The sequence below is a fragment of the Alexandromys fortis genome, unplaced genomic scaffold (genome assembly GCF_014885135.2).
Source record: "Alexandromys fortis isolate MF-2015 unplaced genomic scaffold, M_Fortis_MF-2015_v1.1 scaffold_38, whole genome shotgun sequence".
Taxonomy (NCBI): domain Eukaryota; kingdom Metazoa; phylum Chordata; class Mammalia; order Rodentia; family Cricetidae; genus Alexandromys; species Alexandromys fortis.
The window spans coordinates 6,593,363-6,611,559 of record NW_026067916.1 but is presented as its reverse complement, the minus strand read 5'-3'; the positions used below and the strand labels follow the sequence as shown (position 1 = coordinate 6,611,559).

General features: G+C 38.2%; 1 protein-coding gene across 3 annotated transcripts in view; it reads right to left on the bottom strand.

The window, feature by feature from the left end:
* Sema3a (semaphorin 3A) overlaps positions 1-18,197 on the bottom strand; it is a 350,207-nt gene that overhangs the window by 43,031 nt on the left and 288,979 nt on the right. For all 3 annotated transcript variants that reach the window (XM_050139692.1, XM_050139693.1, XM_050139691.1), the window contains one exon: positions 2,442-2,584. In XM_050139692.1, coding sequence (XP_049995649.1) covers positions 2,442-2,584 — 143 coding nt within the window. The remainder of the gene's footprint in view (positions 1-2,441; positions 2,585-18,197) is intronic.

The following is an 18,197-nucleotide window of genomic DNA, read 5'->3' as shown; positions in this document are numbered from 1 at the left end:
TAGAACACACTATCCTGAGTGAGGTAACCCAGACCCAAAAAGATGAACATGGGATGTACTCACTCATAATTGGTTTCTAGAGATAAATAAAGGTCAGTGAGTCTATAATTTGATCTCCTAAAGAAGCTAAATAAGAAGGTGATCCCAAAGAGAAACATATAGCTATCCTCCTGATTATGGGAAGTAGACAAGATTGTTTAAGTTATTTTTAAGAAGACATCTTTTCTTGTAATCAAGTAATCGCCCATTCTTTATATTTCAAAGGAGTCATAACCATTCTGAATGTCTAAATATAAACTATTATCCTATTTATTATATTTTTGCTCAAATCTTTGATCCAAAGCTCAGTAAAGGGAATGCCCATAAGAGTCCTTAAATGTGCTGGGTGGTGGTGCACACCTTTGATCCTAGTACTCAGGAGGCAGAAGCAGGCGGATCTCTGTGAGTTCGAGGCCAGCCTGGTCTAACAAGAGCTACTTCCAAATCAGGCTCTAACGCTACAGAGAAATGCTGTCTCAAAAAAAAAAAGTTCTTAAATGTTACATTTTGTCCATTAATGGGAGTAGATTAACTCATTTGAAATATGCACACTATGAAATATTATTTAGCCATTTAATATGATTAAACCAGGAAACCAGGAGTACTTGCTTGGTAAATTCAGTCAGATAGGCTAATATAAATATCACTGACCCCAAGTAAAAATGATCCCAAAATGTTGAACTCTCTAAAGCAGTGCATAGAATGGTGACCCACTGAGTCTAGGAGAACAGTGGAATTTGAACACAAATTGGCCAAAGGATAGAAAATTTTGAATAAATGGGAATAAGAGGTTCAAGAAATCTATTATATAACATGATTGCTACAGGTAGTTTTAATATTATATTCTTAAAAATTGCTAAAAAGGATTTTTAAGCGTTGTTACCACATAGAATAAAAGTATATGATTTAAAACATATACTAATTTGCTAGATTGATCCACTTATAAATGTTAAAATGACATTCTGTATGTTACAAATGAATGCAACTTTTCAATTAAAATAATTTAAAGGAAATTTTCTCTTCCACCATGCTATTAATAATGGAAAAATTATTAATTGACTGCTTGCTTGGGTTAGGCAAGTTCTCCCTACTGAGTCAGTGTTTCCTTTGAATCTCACCGCCGCTGCAGCCTGACTCAGGGATGCTACTGGGTACAAAATCAGCCTTCCCTGGGCATATGTCTGATGGATGAGGAGTGTTGCTCATTGTCTTCACTGACAATAAATCCACCAAGCCACGCTACTGAAACCAAACACTTCAACAGCTTACAACAGTCAGACAGTTTTTAGACTGTAACCAGTCGGTTGAGAAAATATTCCCTAGAAAATATTTTCAGAATGCCTTATTACTGCAAATAAAATTGAATTTTAATGTAAATGTTACTCTGAATTCTATTGCAAAGACATATATTTAAAAGAAGATACTATCTTTAAAACTATTTTTTTTTCTTTTCTTTTTTTTTTTTTTTTGAGACAGGGTTTCTCTGTGTAGTTTTGACTATTCTGGAACTTGTTCTTTAGACCAGGCTGGCCTTGAACTCACAGAGATCTGCCTGCCTCTGCCTCCTAAGTGCTGAGATTAAAGGTATCGTGCCACCTCTGCCCAGCTAAAACTAATTTTTATGTACACATATTGCAGTAACAGTTTTCTTAAAATTAGAGAATACATTTATATTCTGTTTATATGGTATATATTATACAGCTTTTAATAACTCTGTAGCAAATACTTTAAACTTATTTATTTTCATAAAAATGTCTGATTTATCTACACATTGTTCTATGTTTCCAAATCACAAAGGAAACTTTTTAGGAATCAGTTGTATTGTATCATCAGATCATAATATGCTAAGAAAGAGATCAGAAAGACGCCATGGATTTTTTTCTGCTATAACACTGTTATGCAATATTATACCATATTAAACACCGAATCCTCCAGAAAAATAAATATCAGATCACCTCATTCCAGCATTTGTATGTGTTTGAATATGAACCTATGTGCTGATGAAATCATCAGTTTGTAAATATAAACTATCCCAATTTTGGCTCATGGTTCAATGCTTTATCTGTATTCCAATATCAAATATCTATTCAAAATATATTAGTGTACGAAACTGCTAAATCTGAAAATGTAGAAGGTATGTTCTTTCAGGTAATATATTATTCTTATTCATATAGGAAAATACTTTGTATTCCATGACTTTGAAACAAAATAATGAATGTAATTGTGAAAAAGTTATTTCATAATCTCTAAGCATATTCCTATTTGTATATAATACATTTTTCAATCATTTTAAACATTTAAATATTCGGTATTAGATATCATTTTAAACATCATTTAAATCAATGGAAAATAAAAGGAAATTAAATAGTGAATGAACAATGCTTTTTATTTCTTTACCTCACCTTGCATATCTGACCAATTCTAGCATGAGTGGCTTTTCCAGAATGTTCTCCATCTATTGCATTTTCTCGGAAGAAAAAATACACTTTATCATCTTCAGGGTTGTCACTCTCTGGGATGAGATGAGCACTGATGAATCTAGGATCTGAGAAAAACATTGCATTTATTAATCTGCAGTTTAAAGAATAAAGATATTCTATAGGTTTTGTTTATACTTTCTTTTGTTTATACTTTCTTTGTTATATGTTAAGATGGGCATTTCCTTGCTTAATCACGTTTTTGGCTTACTTTATCTAATGCCTGTTCATTATGAAATATATTATAAATTATAGTTATCTCAACAAAAGAAATTTAATTTTGCTCAGAGTGTTAGGCATGGGTACAAAACCCATTTAGAACAAATTATTGATTATCCAAATCCTTTTCAATCTTGAGAGTTATCAAGTGTTCCTTGTTGGTGTATGCAGTTATTCCTCTTTTATTGCATCAAATTACATAAAAGTCCCGACTAGTTCCTTCTTATTTTCATTAAATACTTGGTGGGGGGCAAAGGTGAAATCGGTGTAAGCAACAGAACTGCTCGTTCCCACTCATTTTCCCGTTCCCAGCTCAGAATATGGTGACATCATTTTACTCTCCAGACTAAGACTGAACTCCATGCTCTGCATTCTGTCCAGCAGCGTGTCCACTCCATATCAAACTCCAAGGTCACCAGTGCCAGTGCAGATCACCAGACATTTTTCAGCCAGTCTGTTCCTAGCTTACAGCCGTCCATATTTTTTCACGCAGCCACCAGAATGCTCCTCTACCCCATCATGTTTGTCTCCAGGTGCTCCATCTTCTTAACCACTCATTTAATAATAAAATCAGCCAGGTGCTGTTGGTGCACACCTTTAATCCCAGCACTTAAAAGGCAGAGGCAGGTGAATCTCTGTGAGTTCAAGGCCAGCCTAGTCTACAGAGTGAGTTCCAGGACAGGCTCCAAAGCTAAAGATAAACCCTGTTTTGGGAAACCAAAACCAACCAACCAACTAACCAACCAAATAAATATTTGAATAAATAAATATAAAATCAAATTACTTAAGATGACCAGGGGCCAAGACCTTTGTTGAACCACCTGACACATATTTTCTTCTGCATCCTTTTTCTTCCAGCCTTCTGGACAGAGACGCTATCACCAATCCTGTATATATATCATGTAGTCTCCAGCATGCTTAAGAGACATAGGAAATGAACAGATCCCCAAACTAACTTTATCAGTGTAAAATCCATGACATCCAGTCCTGATCTTAAGCCTTAAATAGTTACCTTAATAACCTTCTCTTTAACTGTGACATCTTTTTATGTTTACTTCGGAATGATATGCCCTGAAATAAACCTCAAAAAGATACACACCAAGTCATCTCAGGCTAAGTATACAGACCCTGGAAGTAATGTAGAACACATGAAATGTTTCCAGTGAGCCAGAATAATGGAGTAATAATTTAAGAACCAACCAAAGAAGTTGGTCAAACGTCACCTTACAAACAGATGCAGTTCTACAGATCCTAGCCTAACAAAGACTTTACAGTTACTAAATTTAACTACCTTTCTTCAGGCTTCTTCTCATGGGAAATTAATCTAATTCGAATCTAAGGTTTCAGCAAAAAGCCCATGTTTGCAAGAATATAATTAACTTAATAAATTTGAGAGATGAAGTAAGATGATTTTCAACACATTTTCTCATGACCAAGTATCAACTAAAGAAAATACCAGCATCTACATGTACAATACTTTGTTTTTTACTATTTTGCATTTTAATGCATTTAACACTACTTAGGTTCAGTATAGCTTTAGGAGAAAGACTGCATTGTGTTTTCAATTAAAAATTCAAGTAGATTTATTTTTCATGCATTTTTAGCATCTGTACTATCAAATTATTAAATATTTCTCAGTGTCTACTCTTTATTTTCAGTATAGAAGATCACAAGTTACTACGATGGAGATGTTCTGTACTCATGATGGTGACTGTCACCAGATATCCTGCAAGTAAATATTATAATTCTTAAACTGTACAAAAAAGAGTCAAACTAAAGTTCAGAAAAAAAAACAATAAAGACATGGCTCTAACTTATTCTTAGAATTTAAGCTGTGAGGCACAAAGAAGGAAAACCTGCATAACATGACAGAAACAATAGGGAACATTGTGTCCACAGAGAAGACAAAACGGAGAGGAAGTGGTCAGAGTAGGCAACGGAAAGCTAAGAGATGTGGCATCCTTGTCATGGAGGTGGGTCTCTTTACTCGGTGGGAAGAAACAACAAAGCATTTGAAACATAACATTTCTACATTCCATGATGTGGAAGCGTTGTTGTGGCTTAGTTGCTTCAAGGAATAAAATAAGAGGGGCTGGAAGTGGACACAAAAGGGCACAGTGAGGCAAGAAGGAAGGCTGGCAGGCCGAGCCGAAGCAACCACAGAGACACAACGGATGCAAAAGTGACCTGGTCATCAAGGTGCAGTGAGGATGAAGGAAAGGACACAGGGCCAAATTATTTTAAATTAATTGGCTGGTAGAACTTAATTCACAGGTAGAAAGTTGAATGCGTGGTGCAATGACTAAAACCATGAAAAAGAAAGAAACTTCTGCTTTAAATTAGTGGCTGAATAAAAGTCTTCAGACTATGTGAAGAAGTGTCAAATAGAGAGGAAGAACGTGGCCTCAGGTTACCGCATCTGAGACGGAAAGACATGCCTTTTCTCACATGTCATGAAAAAAATAAATGGAAAGAAGGTGGCCATATTTGAAATTGAAGTGGTGAAATGACTGGTATCATGCTGGCTAAATTAGAATGGAGAATAGATAACCCTTGTTGAGGTTTGAGTTTAAAATCGCTTCCTAGGAACTCATGACCCCTTGCCCCCCAGCTTGCAAGGCCATCTTGGGTAGAGAGGAACCATTAGCACGGAGTGTAATGGGAGGAAATGGCCTACTGAGCCCTTAGATTTTTAGTCCCACGCCATTTCCTGTCCCTTTACTTCTTAGTCTCTCTGCTGCTGTCCTGACTCTTCCCATTTCCTAAATGCAGACCTTCCTGAAGAGCACGGACTGTATCCCTCAAATTACGGACAGTTAGACCTGTTCCCCTCCAGCTGCCTTCATTGGGGTTGTATCATAGTGCCCAGGAAAGTAACACAGACCCCATATCTGCAAGTACAGTGATTTAAAGTAGAAGGAAACTTAGCACTGTAGAGATGGGACTCCAAGGGCGTTTCCATTTTTCCCTCTTCAACAACCCTTTCCTTTGACTTAGCTCCCTTTTAATTACTTAATCTTACAAAGGGAAATTTATCCACAGATGTTTTGAATGTCTTGTGCCCATCAAAAGAGAGGACCAGAGCATGGACCCCACTTCCCATCTGCTCCCCAAGTTTCACTAACTGGGTTCTTTTCCATCATTCCCTACCATTAGGCACCAGGAGATATCATACTACCCAATCAAACTTGGTTAGGTCCTGCTTATCTATTGACAGGAAAACATTCAAGTTGTTTACATCTTGCTTTGCTTTCCTTATTTGTTGCAGCTCCTTGGCACTGAGATCGAGCTGTTCGTTTTTGGACATCATCATGTCTTTTCTCCCTGTTACCTGCATCCCTCAAGATGCACGCTTTCTAAACTTCTCTCTGGATCTCTTTCCCCTTTCCCCCTTAAAATGAACCCATCTAGTATTTTCTCCTTTCCTTCAGGAGTCTCCATCTGTTTACGTTGTTCTTCCACTCGGAGAGTCCACATCATCACGCTCTTCTTCTCATAGCCATTTCTTACACTTTGTGGTTCTGGTTAAGAGTTCTCCCCAGAGTGTGGACTGGCTTCATCTGGCATAGAAGGCTTTGGGCACTTTCTTTTCAAAGCTGCCCCCGTCCTGCATTTCTTCTTTTGGTTGGTGCTCTCACTGGCGCCTTTATATAAGCAGTCATGTTTATCTGCGTACTTACCCAGCTGCACCAGAACTTCCCTCTGCCTCCTCAATTTCTAAACCTTTTTCCTCTTCTCTTTCACTCCCACTTCCTGCTCTCAGCCTTACTCTTCTAACTTAATCTATGTTCCCGTTACAGTACAGCAGTGTTCTCTGCCTTGACCTCAATGGTTTTTCATCTGAGCCATCTGACAAGGAGTGAGAGGCAATCCACTGACGGTGTGCATCCCACAGAACCGTGCCCCGTCAGAGATATGACAGAGTGGTGTGAACCCAGTCGTGGTGAGCTGAGATGACACAGAGACTGATATCACACTGAGACAGTGGTAATACAGCTGAAGGTGATCAGTATATAAACCTGAGCTAGGTCAAAATTTTGACTCTACGTATTCTACCGCAAGAGAAAAGTGGTAAACGATGCCGGTTACATCAGTCACAATGTGCCTGATGGAGGAATCTACGACAGTAAGTGTTGCCCACAAACTAGCCTGTACATCTCTTTCCAGCAGAATGAACCCCATTTTCCTTTCAGTGTCCTTCCAGTGAACTCGTTCACTGCCCTGGACCACACCTCACCAGTGTCTTCCCAGCTGTGTTGTTCATGTGATACCGAAATAACATTTGCACCCGCCAGTGTCTTAGCATTGAGTGCTTCTCCATGACTCTCATTTTTATAATTATTGTAGACTCTTATCTTGCATTTCCAATTCTCTGTGGTTAGCTTCTGTGCAGAAGAAAACTTCTCCTCAGCTTCTTCTGAATGTTTCCCAGAGAATGGCTCCAGAGCCTAGCCACCCCACCCCAAGATTCTTCTCTCCTGAAACTCACATTCCATGCATTCGACCTTGTCTTTAAAATTGTTTTTACTATCTTGCACCTTTTAATATGTATGGAGGCTTGAATAAGAGTGAACCCAATAGGCTCCTGTATTTGAAATACAGTAGGAAATGGCACTATTTGAAAAGATTTAGAGGATTAAGAGGTGTGGCCTTGTTAAGAAAGGGTATCACTAAGGTTGGACTCTGAGGTTTCAAAAGCCCATGCCAAACACAGAAAGAGCCTCTCTTTCTGCCTATACATCAGGATGTAGTACTCAGCTACTGCTCCAGTGTCTGCCGGCATGCATGCCGCCATGTTTCCTGCCATGATGACAATGGATTAAACCTCTGAAAATGTAAGAAAGACACACTCAAAGGCATTCTCTTATAATACTTGCAATGGTGATTGTGTCTCCTCATGACCAAGAGAGTATGCAAACTCATTCTCTGGCAGCTGGTGCTCGTACCACAGTGAGAATCTATACAACTCTATTCTCATCGCTTGTTCTCTTGTTCCTTATTTTCAGTTGTTCTGATTTTTTTCTTCTTTGTGGATGAATATTGTTTGGAAAACAGTATATAGTCAAAAACATCAAATAAGTGGTTTGGTGAATGAATGAGTGAATCTCTATAAGTGAAATGGATTTAAAAAAATGAAGCATGTTTCCTTTCCTTCTAAAATTACATTTGTATCTATACTAGGGGAGGTCAGAGAATAATTTGTCAGAGTAGGTTCTACATTCAAACATGAGGAGCTTCTATGGACTTTGCTCTGATTGACAGACTTGTTGGTAGACACCTTTATTTGATGAACCATCTTGATGACCCAAAAGGTTTAGTTGAGGCTGGTCTTGAACTCATGGTATTACTGCCCCTATCTCTAAAAATGTAGAGTGTGTGCTACTACAAATAGGTTCCTCTCTTCTTTGCACTGCTTGCTTAAGTTATTTTAATGGCACAAACCCATTCTTGATTCAGACGGCTTAGTTTTGGGGTACAAAAGTGAATAGACTTTAACTGAAAACTACTTTGAAAAGTTATTACCCAATAATGAGGTCTCAAAATGCTCTTCTGAAAGTTTGTGAAAGTTCTTTGAGGCTTAAGAAAAGCTTTTCCACTTTGATCTGCATTAAATAATTAATGAAGTAAAATTAATTTTCGGTTTGACATTTTTTTTCAAAATTAAATTTCATCAATAAGATTAAAATAACCCAAAACATATTCCTCTGTTCTCTGAGCTAAAAACAACACATATGTTTCAGCCAGAGATGGCTATTGTCCTGAGAATGAGCAAGCAGTTTCACAACTTGCCTTGCCACCAAACCTTCCAAGGCAAAAGTTGACCAAGATCCTTTCAACGGGCCCGCTTTGCTACTTTGTGCATTCTCCCTAGGAATCTAAGACTCTTCATGGCCTTCACAAAAGAAAGCCACTCTGGCTACTCCCATCAAAAGAGACGCAGCAGGGAAGGCATTCGCCAACTGGTTGGTTTTCTTTTTAAAGGCTGTGCCCTGTAAACCACTAAAGCCAAAAAGAAAAATGTCAATTTCCATTTCTCAGATAGGAATCCTTGATTTCCCTGTGGTTAAATCCATTAAAACTAACAAACATATACAGAAAGATCTCTTACCAATGGAAAGCTCCAGCTTCACTACCTCCCTTCACATTTACATGTTCTTTACTCTGGGAAGTTTGCAAAACGCCAGGAGATAAGGTTTAAGGAATTGGCAAACGCACACACGTCAGGCTAATTTCTCGGGATGTGAAGCAGGAAGCTGATGTGAATGTGTACTGAAACCTAAACATCAAAAGAAGATGGCAAGATCCATTCTAATGAGATCAAAGTACATGGATTGCACCAGCATAAAACTTCAGTACAAACACCACGAAAGGTAAATAGAATTGGAAAGCATTCTCTCATCTGGGTAGCTTAAATGGCACGCCTCTGGCAATAAGACCTTGTCTTTACAGATACTGTGGTACTCGTTGCGATGCCCGGGGCACAGGGTAGAAGCTGAATAAATAATCTTATTTATTAATCGTGAGCCAGTGCTGCTTTGTGAGGCAGGGTCTCTTTAGTCTCGACAACTGCAATCAATGCCGAATAAATACAGCAGTGTTTTTCCCCATCTTTATCTCCTGCAGCACCCCTGACATCCTTCCATATCTCACCCCGCAGATGGCGGTTCTTGCAAAAGTCCCGTTTGGCACCACCTGCCGCTTGTAACAGTACCACTCTGTTGAAATATTTTCAGCAGCTGCAAATTAAACTGTCCTTCAGGTGCAATCTCACACGTAATGAAAATGACAACTTGGCACGGGCCACGCGCTGTGTTTCCCTTACGATTCATCGCGAAGCCTTAGCTTATTTCAATGATGAACAGGTTTGCTGCCCTCAGCACTAGACTCAATCTGAATCCTAAGTATGTCCACATTTTGGCTAGCATTTGACTGGACTCTTCTCTTAAACCAATACGTTCCATCAACTAGCGCCGTGATAGATTGTTTCTTTTTTGGTCTGAAAATGAATTAAATGCCATATAAATAATAGTTAGAGATCCAGAGCACCTGTGCATTTTAAACAGTTATTGGTTATGTTCTAGGATGGAAATTTTGTATAATTCTTGGCTATACATTCGTGATTTTAATCTGCTTTGCCCAAGTAGCACAAGGCCTCGTGAGTGTTGCATCAAAGAGGGCTCAGACACTTCTAGTGAAAATATGTTAATGGATTTGAACACAGCAACAGGAGTATACCACGTCTGTAGATAAAAGAAAAATCCAGCTCCCACAGTTCTCTCAGAAATGGTGGCCCACTGAAGAAAAGGAAAGCAAGGGTTTGAAAGGTTGCTAACTCATAACATAAATGCACATTCTTCTTTTCTGAAAATTTGAAATGGGATCCCACTGGCATTAAGACACTACACTCTTCTGTGAAAGGAGTTGGACAAAAATATGTTGAAATCAGGTCTTTTTTTTTTTAACTTGCTAAATTTTTAATGTTAAGAAATACCAACTAGGGCCACGCATGGTGGTGAAAACTTACAATACCAACATTTCAGAGGCTAAGGAAGGAGGGCCATGAGTTCAGGGCTAACCTAGGCTACAAAACATGTCACCATCCAGCCTGAATTATGTATGGGGATTCGCTCCTTTTCCAGGAACAAAATACGAGTTACTGTTAACTAGCCTCAGTTTCCCCAAATGTCAGAAAGTAGCTATGTCTGAGGAGTGTTTGGAGAATTGAAAAGGGGGAAATGTAATTCTAGTGTGTCTGTCTAAAGCATTCCATGGGCTTTCAAAACTGCTAGTGGCTATTAATTTATACCGGTGTTTATAAAACTCTGTAATATCCTATAAAGTATAAATGTTTAAAAGTTAGTGGTAACATAAACTTTTACAGCTAGCAAAGCTAGCTGAATTAGACACAGGCTGATAAGGAAGCTATAAACCTGTTAGAACAACAGAGAAAAGGAAGACTCACTGTAAATTCTCTAACGAGTAGAACCCCATTGTTTCCAGTACTGAAGCCCCTGGAATCAAAACATTTACCAAGCAACTAGCTGGCAAGATGGGAAAAGGGAAAAGGCATCAGAGAAGACAGCCAGCAACCAGAATAGCAGGCAAAAGTGACGGTTTTCTTCCTTTGGCTTTTTCCAGAAGGGCAAACAAAAGTCCCAAAGAACCAACAGTTCGGGAACAAGGCCCAGCACATTGAGAATGCAAGGCATGTAGCTTAAGGTCATCCCACATTCCTCGCTAACAGCATAAGCAGAGTAGATATATCATTTTTGGCTGTGGAATAGAGAGGCGTCTGGCTGCCAAGGAACAGGCCTGGAAAAAGTTTTGAAGTTTAGCTGGCTGGGTAGCTGTAAGAAGCCCTTGGAATAGTTTAACCCCAGGAAGGTTGTAAGAGCAGCCACATCATGGAGAGAGAAGAGAGGATTCCCAGAGAAAATGAGAGAGAAAGTCACTGAAAGCAACAGGTCCTGCTGATGGCAGAGCTTCCTGTGTGGACCGTACATCTTTCTGGTACGCACTCACCCTGAAAGAGATTAAGATCTAGAAGATGTCAAAGGACAAGCTTGTAACTGACAGAACGTGGACACGGCCAAGCCCTTTCTCCCGCTACCGCCTCATCAACTGTCTGCACCTATTATTCTCCAGTGAGTCCTACGTGGCAGAGGAAAGCTAATTGCCGCGCTATATGAATTAAGATACTTGGCTTTGACATTAATGAAAAGCTGGTGAGAAGGCTTACTGCTCACTGCGATAACTCATTAGGACTATCTGAACTAAATGGTCATAACCCACGCAGATGTCTGCAGCATTCCTCATCCGAAGGGAAGTTACAGCAGAGGAAGTAAAGGCCTTTGGGATGTTGGGCTTATTAGCATAAACATGTAAAGTTATCAAAACCATAACTGTGGCGTGTCGTGCCTTCCGCCACACACGTCAAATCACATTAACCACCTTGTTTCTCTTATGAGCGCTGTCACTGAGGAAGGAATAGCTTTCCACTTTCATCTCAACTTCATTCTCCACTGTCCCCCATTTCTTCCTTGACGTACTTTGAAGGAAGGGAGTACCTTTTCTGTGGACCCACACATCCTAGTTAAAGCACCCATTTTGTGAAACATAACCGTCTATCTGTGCAAAGCCCACACTCCTCCAACTATTCCCCGCCCCCTCACCATTAGACAATGACGACGTGACATATTTGCAGACACGCACAGACTGTGCACGCGTTCCTGGACTGAAAAATGTGGACTTCATCAAATGGCTTTCAACTCTCCCCCAGACAAATACAACTCCAGGTTCAACTCCCTTCAAAACGCTTGGCATCCTACCACCTTAGCATGCCAGCGTCTGGAAATTTTCATTCTTTAATCCTCTTCTCCTGTAAATTGTGACAATGTTTTCAATGTACATTTCCTATCTTCAAAAAAAAATCCACTTTCTGCAAATTCTTCAAGTGCATTTTTTCCCATTTTTGTTTTTGCTAATTTACCTTTACAGCCTGAACATTGTGCTTCTTGTCTTAGCTCTGCAAGGCAAGGTTCACCATCTAGCATCCTCTTCCCAAGTTCTTAAAGGTTTTCTTTTGAGATACTAGTTGAACTCAATACCATTGCACGGTGGCCTTAAAGCCAGTGGCCTGCCTTTGCTTAGTTGATGGTGTTATATCTGCATGGCGGTAATCAGGCTTCTTAGCTCAGTGACTGTCTTGATATTTTATTCATAAAGTGAAAATATGGGGCTATCACAAGGATTAAACAGCCTGGCTGATTTAATATACATGCGTTTGGTAAACGCTACTGTAAAATAAGGAGTAATCTTATTGTTACCTCATTTTACTTTGGTTTCATTATGAAACCACAATTTTTCCATAAGAATTTAGTTTAGAAGAACATTATTGAAGTTAACAAATGTATTATTGAAAATGGTAGTGGAAGACTAAAGTCACACACACACACACACAACTCCAAGGACATGACCTCAGTCCTTTTAAAACAAAACAAATCAGACAAACAAAACTAAAACAAAAGCGACACCAAAGCTGAGGGAGCCGTAGCAAAGAAAAATGCGAAGACAATTCAGAAGCCAGGCAGGACTGCGCGGGTATCCTTGTCCATAGGACATGGACAAGACACGTGGCTAGGAGACTCAAGACTTCATTTACATGGCTGGACCTTCAATAAATAGGTTCTTAGACACATCAAGTCTACATGGACCATAGTATCAATGGATGACTGATTGTCAAAAACTAATTTATATAGTGTGCAACCAGCCTTGTATCGTGTGTTTTAAGTTATATTTGATGAAAGTAAAGTTACATATGTGTGTCTAAAGCTTGTGAAGGATTAAAAATTACTTTGGTGTCAAATCAAATAGAAGAATTTTGAGGAAGAAAATAATTCGAACTGTACTGTGCCCCGGGTGAAGTGCTCCCTCTCCACTGTGCCCTGGGTGAAGTGCTCCCGCCCCACTGTGCCCTGGGTGATAGGCTATTCCCCTTTTTCCACAGGCATTTGGGATATTTAATTAACCCAATTTCCTGGGCTGTTCCACTATGACTTAGCACGACTGTCAACTGCACTTGCCTATATGCGTGCGGTTATTTATTTAAAACTAGTTCACTCTCCTCCCCTCCCTCCAACCTGCTCTTCCTGGGCAGCTCGCCAATAATACATCACGATAACCCTCAGAAGCCTGCTAAAATGCCAGTGTCTTTTTTGTCGTGACTGCCATCTTATTATCAATTTAAATTTGATAGGACTTCTAAAGACTTTCATATCTATTTTTGTATCTTAAGTTTGCTTCATACATTTTTTGTTACTCTATCAATGTTGCTTTTGTAATGTTTTTATTCTGGCAAAAACAATTTTTATCAGAATGAGAAGCATTATCCCTCACATTGAAAATACTTCATCATTATTTAATGTATTTACACCCACTCTATGTTAATATCATCCTTGATACATTTTTTTGTTAGGACATTAATATTACCTGGCACGTCAAAAAATTCAATCCCCACAAAGCCATATTATTTATCAAAACTATGAGAAGCATATTTTAAGTGTGGATGCCTCACTGCATGTGAATTTTATCTCACAAAAATGTAGAAATACTGAAACCTATGTTGACTGCATTTAAAAAGGGAAGGCTATTGATGAGTGGAGTTTAGGGGATGGATAGATAGAGGACACCAAATAAACTCCAAATCTGTATAAAGTACAGGTAGAGTCCTAAGTTGTGCTAAAGTAAAATTCTTTTGATTTTTCTACTTGTCATTCTTACACTGAAACATTAGAAAAAAGTTACATGATTCTTAAGACAAAAAGATTTTTCTTTCAATGTTCAGCCTAAGTGAATTTATGACATATAAGGATTAAGGCAAAATTGAATAGACTGGATATGCAAATGAATCCTCATGAGTATTCAACAAAACAACTTAATTTAATCTTCTATCTTTATTGTTTTATTCAGTTTTTTTTACTAGACCATAGCCAGCAGATTCAAATAATGTAATTAAGCGTTTGCTAGAAGCATCACTTAAGGGGCTGAAGAGATGGCTCAGTGATTAAGAGCACTGGCTGCTCTTCCAGAGGACCAGGGTTTAATTCCTAGCACCCACATGGCAGCTTATAAATGTCTGTAACTCCAGTTCCAGGGCATCTGAGAACTTCATAAAGACATACCTGCAGGTAAAACATCAATGAACTTAAAAAGGAAAACTTCACGCTCAATATTTGCTAAAATATTATAACCTTAACACGATCTATTTATATAAAACTGGTGTGGGATGTCCTCCTGTGTATGTGTTGCTTTTACTGCTTGATGAATAAAACTGTCTCGGCCAATGCCTTAAAAGAGTAGAGCCAGAAGGGTCTGAACAGGGAGAAAATGAGAGAGAGAGAGTAGGCAGAATAGAATAAAAGGAGATGCCAGGTACCCACTGAAGGCAAAAGATGCCAGTGACTTATCAGTAATCCACAGCCTCGTGGCGATACATAGATTAAAAGAAATGGGTTAATGTAAGATGTAAGAGCTAGCTAGGAATATGCCTGAGTCTTTGGTCAAACAATGTTGTAATTAATATAAATTATGTGTGATTATTCGGGTCTGGGTGGCCAGAAAACGAACGTGCAATCTCCATGTACATCAAACCGATTTTGGGGGTGGGTACCGAACGTGGCCTTCACATATGATACACATTTGCTCTTCCACGGAACTGTACTTCCGGCTCCCAGATAGTCCCATTTGCATAATGTGACTCGCCAGGTGCATAACTCAGTTCTCAAAAACAAATCCGTGATGCATAACATTTGTGGGGTGATTTTTTTAAAACAATAAGGCTTATTTGTAATGCTTATTTTTAATTTAAAACCCGTTAATTGAGTTATTCTTGTCAGGTAGTCATAAAACTATTTTTCAATTACGGTGAATCCAGGAAATTTCAGTTGAGTGCAAGGTGGATTTCAAGAACTCTTGCAGTACTAAAATGGAAACACCTCAGTTGAGACAAACATTTAAACGCTACTATTTCTGGCTTCCTACCTTACAGGTGTTTTCTTCTAAACTGTACTGGGTGCTTCTCTCCTCTCATCTTACATGGTATTTTTTTTTTCTTTTTTGCTCTAACAAGTTATAGACCAAGCAACTCTTCGACAGTTTTTGGGGGAATGAGATAATTATGCATCTAGTCCTTGTATTTTGGAGTGGGTTTTCCCAGGCTCAGATTGTATGAGTGAAATGTAATGGCTGACATTTTCAAGAACTTTGTGTTCAACCATTCAGACAGCTGCGGTTTATAATGCCAAATACGGAGAAGAAAAAGTCTGGTAATTTTAAACTTAATCCAGGTAGATGAACTCTGGTGTTTATTGGCATTTCTCTAATTCTTTGTATTTATGCCTTCTTCCCCGTGATATGTATCTATGCACTAGACCTTCAATAGCTAAACTCATGCTATGAATGCTCTCATTTGTCCTCAATCATCCTTTCAGCGCTCGTGCTGTGCTTTTGAGTTGTGCTGGGTAGAAAGTAGTCTGTGATTAAATTAGCTGGCTTAGCCATTTGATCCACTGAAGTAGAACTTCATGCAGTAAGTAATTTCTAGAAAGAAAAATTAAATTATGTCATGATGTTGTAGGCACACTCACACTCCTTTTGGGCATGAATTTTATTTCATTTAAGGATTTCAAAGATTTAAGTCATATTTTATATCCACCAAAAATTATATAATATTACAAATATTTGGAGGGAAATATAATCATGCTTTTATATGTGATTTGAGAGATAAATAAAATAAATTGTGCTTTAAAGGCAAAATTGTGCAGTAAATGGAGTCCAAAGTCACAAAGTAAATATTTTTTTTATAAATTAAAATCAAAAGTTATATTATTTGAACCTGAAAAAAGTATGTTGGTAACTCTTTACTCCTATGACAACTGAGCTTCCTGTTTAGAAAGCCCCATGATAAGAGGTAATTCAAATAATTGCACTTAGCCAATGACAATGCTAAAACCAACCCTTAAAGGAAAACTGGGAGAGTTTCCGGAAACACGACGGTTTCTAAATCACCTCATTTGAAATGAAAGCTTGCTCTGATTCCCTCTGCCAGAGAAGCCATCAAAGTTTAGTTTAGGCAAAGTGCTTGCTTGGCATCATGAAATGTGTGTGTGTGTGTGTGTGTGTGTTTGACTTACTTTTTCTAAGTTTCCACGATTAACTAAGGAACTAAGACACATACACAACCCCGCCCACCTGCACACATGCACACACGCTTGTCAAGAAACAAATCAACACAGGAGGAGAGAGAGTACAACCTTGGCTTAAATCCCACTGAGAAGGGAGGAAAACGCACGACTGTCTCCCTTCACCGTTTTCTTCTGCCGTATTTCACTCACTCCGACCACCGAGAATAGAGACCGCCAAAAGCCAAGAAGCAGCTCAGATATGCCTGCGTATCTTTACATTTGTAATAATTTCACTTGGATTAAGTCTCCCTCCATGCATTAAGAACTTCAATTTCAGGTCATTATTTCTTCATATCATGTTAAGAAATTCTATTTACTTTTTGTTACTGTATTCAAATCAACCAGAAAAATATCCGTTTTATCTTTAAATCTTGAACAAAACATAGTACATGTATATTTTCTTTTTCAATATTTAATTGAGGAGATTTTATATTATAGAAGCATGCTTGTCATATACAAATCGTTTCATACTTAGACTCTTTGGGTGCTTATTAGTATAACCATTTTTAGCTATTTTTTGTCTGGTGCTGTCATTCTTAATATTATAGTTGCATCTAACCTGAATAACTTAAAAAAATCTCTTCCATCTTTGTCTATGCTCTGACATCTTCCACAGTGGTATCATACAATTTTATTGATCGTATATCTACTGCATGATCCAGTGACAAACTGATTGATAAACTGAAATCGTGTCCCCAAATGAACAACCAAATTATGTAGGCAAAATAAGCATTAGGTGCTACATTAAGCCACCTGAATTACAGGCATGTATTTAATTTTTGACCATTTATTTGCCCCGGAAGTAAGTCAGGTGGCAAAACTGGTATTTTGAGTCAGAGTTTAATTAATAAAGACTGCTCTCCACATCGTTCTAATAAATATTGGCTCAAACCATTCTGAATAAGTAGCCACATAAAGCGGTGTTCTCAGTGAAAATGTAAAGACTGCTTCACGATGGATGGAGAAGCTATACTTTTGGTTTCCACCCTTTTCCCAGGGCAGCCAGCAGTCTCTGGGTTCATTAAATATTGCGACACTTGCAGGAGACCTTATTGTCCTAAAGCATGGAGCCCATGTTTATGAAGAAGGAGATGCCCACGAGAGAATACGGCTGGCTTCATCACATGAAATAATGATTCAGGGACCAGGAAAGATTTAGGTCAACTTGCATTTGACACAGGCTTTGGCATTTGTAATGGCTTGGGTGTTCCTAGAGCTAGAATTCAATTATCCTGATTACAACACCAGAGATGGCCCAGCATTTCTGTCATTTACAGGTCAGAAAATATTCTCAAAAGTACCAGAAAGTCAGAATCTTAGCAGAAAAGTTTGACTGCATTATAGTTAAGAGTTGTTACGACTTTGTTTGTAAGAGGCAATAATAGTTTTGATCCTTAAGAAATGGCTAATTAGATGGTGAAAGAAATTGAAGGCAGAAAAGCAGACCACATATAGCACAATTTCTGAAATGATTTGATTTTGTAGAAAACAATTATTCATGCCCTGTTTAATCTGTAAGATCTTATTTTCTCTTCAAAAACAATAATTCGTTTCACACTAAGTACTCTTTGTAGTTTTGTACTTTGTACTCTTCCTTTGTTTTTGTACTGTTCTTAATTATTTAAAATATATTATTACTTTTTATATTTTCATATCTTTTCAATGCAAATTAAATAGTAAGGTAATTTTAGTTTTATTTATGCAATTTTGAAATGTATGT